General features: G+C 54.3%; 1 protein-coding gene across 1 annotated transcript in view; it reads right to left on the reverse strand.

Moving 5' to 3' along the window:
• The window catches only part of FBLN5 (fibulin 5), a 65,630-nt gene that overhangs the window by 1,806 nt on the left and 56,103 nt on the right, over positions 1-7,721 (reverse strand). The window contains exon 8 of the mRNA XM_014445535.2: positions 5,006-5,201. Within this exon, the coding sequence (XP_014301021.1) occupies positions 5,006-5,201 (196 nt within the window). The remainder of the gene's footprint in view (positions 1-5,005; positions 5,202-7,721) is intronic.

Genomic DNA, 7,721 nt, shown 5'->3' on the forward strand with positions numbered 1-7,721 from the left:
TTGCTACTCAGAGTGTGGTCCCTGGACCAGCAGCAGCAGCATCCTCTGGGAGCTTGTTAGAGACGCAGGACCTCAGGCCCCACCTGTGACCTCCTGCGCCAGAATCTGTAGCTTAACATAATCCCCAGGTGACTCGTGGGCACACTAACTGGGAAGTGCCCAGGGTCTGAAAGCACAGACCCTGGCTACTGTATTAAAGGTGTCTCATTATTTCCCCATTTTATAAACAAGCAAACTGAGGCCCAGGGAGGTTAAGGAATAGCTCAGGGTCACCCAACTAGTCAGGGGCAGGGCTGAGGGATTTCTTTCAGGTGCTTCTGACTGCAATCTCCAGGCCTGTTTCACTGCACAATCACCACAAGAGCCTGGTGGGTACCACTTTTCCTCTCCAGCATGGCCCTTCAGCAGAGATGCTCAGGAGTCAGTGAATGGCCATACAGAGGGCCCCTGGAAAGGACACGAGGATATGCTGGACAATCGCTTCCTACCAGCTGCAGAGCCCAGCAACTGAAAGCAACAGTCTCTGCAGAATCAAGAAGCTTGGCCACACCAGGTGTTTTATCGGTCTCCTGTAAAGTTCTGGGCATCCCCAAGCGCTCCACAGGCATGTCAAGGGTGGGGCTGGCAGACAGGTGCCAGCCAGGTACTGGGACCTCCACTGTCTGCTGGTGCAATTTCCTCTTGGCATCCGCTCCCTCTGTTCGCGTCAGCATCAGCGCAACTGGCACCTGCTCACGCAGGGGCTCGCTCCGACTTCCTTGTCAGCTCTTGCAAAAGCTGGGAGCCCTGGGCCAGGACTCCAGCCGACACAGCCACACAGGGAAATGCAGCATTTACATACACAAATATCTCACCAGCTTTTATTGTTTGCATGAGCAAAGGCCAAGGGTTGAGAACCCTGAGCTGTGGGTAGCCCTCTGGAGGGGGAGCTGCGGAGCCCGGGAGGGGGAATGGAACAACTGGACACTTCCAAGTTGTTCCGTGGGGCTTTCCCGGTCAAAGCCTCCAATTTGGAAATAGCTATAGAGATCAGCAAGTTCAATCTCCACCCGGCTCAGACCAGCAGCAGCCGGAGAAAGGCCAGCCCCCAGCACAAGGGAGGACTCAAGTGCCTGTCAGGAGAGCTGAGGACAGCCACTTGCACCTCCTCTAGGCTTTTAGGGCAGAGTCAGGGCATTAATGAAGCAGCCCCTGAAAGCCTCCGGTCATCGATGGACTTGGTGGTCATTGGAAAATGATGGTGGTGGTGGTGGTGGTGGTGGTGATGATGATAGTGGTGGTGGTGGTGGTGGTGGTGATGATGATGGTGGTGGTGGTGGTGGTGGGTGGAGGTGGTAGTGGGTAGAGGTAGAGATGGTGGTGGGTAGAGGTGTGGGTAGTGGTTGATACTATGCAGTTGGCTATGACCTTTCACATGTATCTTACTTGATCCTCCTAACACTGCAGTGTAAATAGGTTAAGTACACTAATTAAGGTTACAAAACTTGCACATGGTACTAGAGCGCCTGACTCACAAAGTCATGCTCTGACCACTCTGCTCAATGATGAGGTCTCGGGACCTCTCCATTTCCTGCCGCCTCACAGCACTCACACTACTTGAGAATCACCACTTTGCATTGTAAATGTTTGCCTGGTTGGTCGCCCGCCCCCTTCCCCTCAGTGTGGGCTCCTCAAGGGCAGAGGCTATATCCTGTTTGCTCCTGAACTCTCAAGCCTGACACAAAGCCACCTACATGGTGGTGCTGAATTAATGCTGGTGACAGAAGAAGGAATGAGTTACAGAATGGAGCTGGCCCTGGACACTGAGTGAGAGGCTGAGAGGTGGAGGGCTCCACTTCAACCAGCCCGGACTTCTGCTGTGGGAGAAGGAGACCGTTCCTCAGTGACCGAGAGAGCACCTGGGAAGCCTCCGGGATTAACCTGAGCGGTGGCCCAGGGCAGCCGGGCTCGACAGCAGGGTGAGGAGAGAGCCATGGAACGTTCCACCCTTGCCCATCCCAGTGGCCTGATAAAAACCGTCTCATTCCGTGTCCCAGGCATCGAGCTACGTGCATGATCTCATCTGATCCCAGAGTAAACACTGCCATCGTCCGTCTTCCCAGACGAGGAAGCGGAGGCCCAGCAGGTTAGGTAACAGGCCCAAGGACATGCGGTTGGCAACGTGCAGGACGCCAATGAGGCCAGTCTTGCCCAGTCTATTTTAACTCTCCAGAGCCCACACTAGAGTGACTACGCTGTAACTTTCTGGTTTGTCTGTATACTCTCATTTTTCTTCCATAAATATGTAAAAACAAAGTCATATAAAAAAAGAAAAAGAAATTTTTAAAGAGCACAACAGCCTGTGGCCTCCTGAGGAGGGTGCTGCACGCTGGACAGCTTGGACACGTGGAAGCCACCTTGTCCGTCTTCCTCCTCCCATGCCCGCGGCCTCGGCACAGGCTCTCCACATGGAGCCTGTACTCAGCCCTCGGAACCTTCCCTCCCCGTGCCTCAGCTCCTTCAGCCATTCTCAGAGCAGGCCTGCGTCCCCTCATCCCCTCAGCAGCCTCTGAGTAAATACTAAAGAACGAGGGCCTTTCTCAAAGTCCTCCGAGAGGGCACACGCTCCGTGCAGCTCAGCGTTGTGAGCTTCAAGGGGCCCCTAGTTACTGCGACAACCCGGGCAGCAGAGGGAACCTCCAGGAAGGAGCCCTCACACCTGCCCACTCCACCTGCAGGATAATCCCCTTCCCACCGTCACTCTTACAATTCAGCCACCGGGGAACATTTGGGTCTAGGGGGGTTTCAGTGGGTGGCGTCCTGGGGAGCCCAGTCTTGCCTAGACAAGACCACCTTCTGCCGGTCTGCCATTCTGTTGGGAGAGAAAATACGGAGGCAGGTGGTGTCAGTGAAGGTATTTTAACTCCCCAGGAGAAGCATCGGTGTGCCCTCTGATTGGGCCCCTGGTGATGCGAGAGGCCAGGCTGGTGAAGGCCAGTGGGCGAGGCTTCCCCCGGAAGCTCCCAGCTGTGGGTTTCTGGTGGACAGCTGTTGCGTAAGGGTTGGGGGAAAGGGCAGACATAAACACAGCTCCGTCTTCTTCATCTTGCAGAAGCGTCTCTCCCCTCCCCTCCTTCCATCTCCTCCCAAAGCCCTTGACCTTGCTACGCGGGCCTACAGATGTTGGCTTCACAGGCCCTGTTATCACACGTGACCTGGCCCTGTGCGGGTCTTGCCAAAAACACATGAGTGAGGACGCAGGCACGACGCCAGCACCTGGGACCTTTACGAACCTGTTCTAGCCTCTGTTTCTGAGACCTCCCTGTTTTCATAGTCGCATCCCCAGAGGCAGGGATTGGAAGAGTCTGCCAGGAGATGGGGAGAGGAGAGGGAGAGAGCTCAGACACATGGCCCTCTTGCAGGCCTGGACCCTCTGCCCTAGAGGTGGATAAGCTCTCATGGCCTATCTTTCTGCATATCGCTGCCCACAGTGACTCTGGAGGACCACCTGCTGCATCTGTTAGAAATGCAGATTCCTGGGGAATGCTCCCCTCTCCCCCAAGATATCTGGTCCTAAGCCCTGGAACCTGTCAATGTTACTGTATAAGGACAAGGAAACTGCGGGTGTGATGAAGTTAAGGACCTGGCCACAGAGCGATTATGCTGGATTCGCTGGGTAGCCCGAAACCCAAACGCTAGTGTCACTGTGAGAGACGGAGGGCGATGGTTGCACAGAGAGGAGGCGGCCCTGTGCCCCCGGAGGCAGAGGCTGGAGCGATGTGGCCACAGAGTTAAGCGATGGCAGCGGCCGCCAGCAGCCGGAGGAGGGACGGAGGCATTCTCGCCCGGAGCCTCCAGAGGGAACACGGCTCGGCCAGCACACGATGTCAGCTCAGTGGAAGTGGTTTCAGACTTTTGGCTCCAGAACTGCGTGCGAATAAATTTCTGTTGTCTTAGGCCACCAAGTTTTTGGCAATCTCTTTCAGCAGCCATAGGAAACTGGCATTCCAGGCCTCGGCCGCCATATTTTGGATTATTTTGGATAATTCAGGTAATTCCAGATTTTCTGGAACCCATTTTTGGGCCAGTGCCCAAATTCTCACAGAAATGAGAAAAACATCTCAGCCCGTGGGCGCTAAGAGGCGCCACCACCCGAGGTGGCAGGAGGTAGAACTGCTCTCTCTTTCTGAGCTAATGCGGCAGCCCCGTGTGGCTACTGGGCACTTGAAATATGGCTGGTGCCACGGAAGAACCTGATTTATCATTTTATTTCATCTTAATTGGTTTAAATTTAAAGAGACCGTGGCTACTGTGTCAGACACGCAAGCAGAGCCCACCGCCACCAGGCGCGCCTTTCTATTCACTGCAGCGTAGGTACCACGCGGGCGGGGGTTTAGGGATGTTTTACAAACCGCTGTATTCCCAGTTTCTAGTTGTGCATAGTAGGCACTTGATAAGCGTTTGTCAGATGAGTGGATGAATAAGAGGGTATGTAAATGCCTCTCCCGTGGGATTGTCAGAGGAAAGAGGTGGAAAGTTGCATTTTGGCCTAGTTTCTCGTGGCACAGACGAGGATGCTGAAGCCCACGGGGGAGAAGTGGCCCTCTCAAGGCCATACAGAACGCTACTGGAACAGCACCTTGGAGGCCTAACTCCCCTCCCCTCTTCTCTGCCCTCTCTACCCCAGCCCCTCCTAGCTGCATGCTGACCTGTTTCTAGAAACACGTGCCAGGCTAGACGACACGAGGCATGGTTGAAGACAGTGACCATCTGCCCAGCTGGCGTGGCTCGGTGGTTGAGCATCGACCCATGAACCAGGAGGTCACAGTTTGGTTCCCAGTCGGGGCACATGCCCGGGTTGTGGGCTCAATCCCCCAGTGTGGCATGTGCAGGAGGCAGCCGATCCATGATTCTCTCTCCTCATTGATGTTTCTCTCCCTCTCCCTCTCCCTTCCTCTCTGAGATCAATCAAAATATATTTATTTTAAAAAAAAAGATAGTGACCATCGCTCGCCACCCCTCTTACCCGCATATAGAATTCTCGGCCCTCATTCCCAGACTTGATCTGGAAGATGTAGTAAGCGCCGGGGTAGCGGGTGGTGGCTTGCATCTGGAAGATGTCAGCAGGAACGGAGCGTACGGACACCACGTCCATGTCCCGGTACAGGATGGTGAAGGGCTGGTCTCTGCAGCCGGTGTTCTCGGCGGGACACATACAGCGGCTGTTGACAAGGGGGATCGTGTGAGAACGTGGTCAGTCCCTTCCAGTCGCTGGTCGGAACCACTTCCCCGTTTAAAACACGAAAAGGAGGCCACCCCGTCTTTGTCATCCAAATGCGGTAACCGTAGACGCCTCTCCTTTCAAACCTCTCCGGCCCGTAGGCGAGCTCTCTGTTTCCTAGAGAATGGCCCATTCTGGCCAATCAGATATTGTTGTGACTGGAGGTATAACCCGTGGGTGTCTGGTTTTCGGAGTCCTGGCCCACGCAACTCACGTTTCTCATGTGCTTAGTCAGTGAAATGTGCCACCATGGCACAGCCCTTCACTTCCCCAGCCATACACACTCATTAAGAAATTTTACTTCATATTTCCATACAGAAAACAATGAGTTTTAACAGTGAAGAAATCAAGGACACTCCAGCCTTGTAGCCTTTGCACATGCTGTTCCCTCTGCCCTTCCACTCTCTGTTACGTTAACATCCACTCACCTTCCCATCCCAACTCAAATGTCCTTTCCTCAGAAGGGCTCGTAAGCACCCAGTCTAGACCAGGTCCAACCTAGTCTTTCATTTTGCAAATGTCTGCTCTCCCCGTTCATAGCACCCACCACAACCTACGACGGTGTGCTCCTGTGTGACGGTACCTCTAACGTCTTTCTCCTCCTTTACTCGAAGGGCAAAGCCCAGGGCACTCAGCAGCGTGTTTGGCTCGTAACAGGATCTCAACTAACACCTCAATGGACGTGTGAAAGCATTTTTAAAGTTTTGTTCTTTAAGGCTGCATCGAAATTGCCAAGTCAAATGTCCCCGGTGCCAAATGGTCACATTAAAAGTCACACGAAGAACTGTTTCCTAGAAGACGCTGGGAGGAGGGAGTGATGGCTCCCAGCTGAAGAGGACCACAAACAGCTGGGAGCGGTGGCAGGGAGCTGAGCTCTGAAAGGCGGGGCAGATCCGTCTGCGTGGCAATGGGAGGAATGGCTTCCACATGCAGACAATGTGTGCGTGAAAGCCGGAGGCGGGACACGTCGGGGTAAAAGTGAGCGCATGCCCCGTTCAGGTTGGCAGGAGTACAGGACACCTGGGCAAGGAAATGACCTGGAAGAGGTGGCTGGGGTCTGACTGCGCCGGGACCTGGAGGCCGGGGTCACTGGGCGTTTGCAGCGGCCTGCCGGGGACCCACCGTAACACCAGCTCAGTGCTGCCAGCTGAACCCGGTCAATTTCCAGGCCACAGACCAGGGCAGCCTGGAGAAACCCAAGAGAGAACTGGGAACAGAAGGCGGTAGGAGTAACCCACGGCTCAGCTCTGCCACAAAGGGCCCTGGGACCAGAAATACGAGACTCCTCTGCAAAGGGCTGCTTGGGAGCATAGCTCTGAGCAACAAGCGAAGACGGCTCTAAAGGACCTGTCCCTGCTTTGTCTTCTTTTGTCAGTTTTTTTTTTTAAAAATTTTCTTTATTGATTAAGGTATTACATATGTGTCCTTATCCCCCCATTGCCCCGCCCCCCCCCCCCCCCCACTCATGCCCTCACCCTCCTGTTGTCTGTGTCCATTGGTTAGGCTTATATGCATGCATACAAGTCCTTTGGTTGATCTCTCCCTCTTACCCCCACCCACCCCTACCTTCCCTCTGAGGTTTGACGGTCTGAGGGATGTTTCTCTGTCTCTGTTTTGGTTCATCAGTTTATGTTGTTCATTATATTCCACACAGGAGTGAGATCCTGTGATATTTATCTTTCTCTGACTGGCTTATTTCTTTTGTCAGTTTTGATCCGAGGGGGAAGCACACGGCTACGCCAGGACCTCCTCTGAGAGGCTGCATTCCTAGAGGACACCAGGGGCGTGTCCAGCGCATCCCAGGGCTGGGGCGGGGCGGGGCTCAGGGTGGTAAATGTGTCACCAGCAGAGAGGAGGGCAGAAGATGCACATGCGTGTGTGCCTGTGCGTGTGTGTGTGTGTGTGTGTGTGTGTGTGTGTGTGTCTTCCTGGGGAGGAACTGAGATGGTTAAACGGGGACTAAAAGAAAGAGAAGGAACTCCTAGGAGGCCACACACAGGAAAACACTGTCCAGGTCCTTTCAGCTGTAGAGGTGGTCTTCCCTTTAGCTCCGCCCCCAATTCCAGTATTTGCCATCTGGTGAGCTAGTAAACAGTGAACATCGTGACACTGGAAACGTGATTACAGGAAGCTAAGTACCCGGGTGCTGAGAACTTCCTGGTGACATCCCCTGCTCCTCACTGCTCACAGCACAGTCCAGGGGGACTGTCCGTCTCCCCTGGGAGCCTGTTGGAAAGCCAGGCCCTCAGGCCACCCCGAGCCCACGGAGTCGGGACCTGCACTCTAACACGACCACCAGTGGGGCCAACGCACAAGACATCTGAGAAGCCCAAGCAAGAATCCCGTGTATCCAGAGCCAAGTTGTCAAAGGGAAAGAAAGTTCCCAAACTCTCCTCTTTGCTCAGCTCCAGGAATCTTCCTGCAGCTCTTGGCGTGAGTGGGGGAGTGATTGAGGACTGTG

Source organism: Myotis lucifugus, unplaced genomic scaffold (genome assembly GCF_000147115.1).
Source record: "Myotis lucifugus unplaced genomic scaffold, Myoluc2.0 scaffold_463, whole genome shotgun sequence".
NCBI classification, from domain to species: domain Eukaryota; kingdom Metazoa; phylum Chordata; class Mammalia; order Chiroptera; family Vespertilionidae; genus Myotis; species Myotis lucifugus.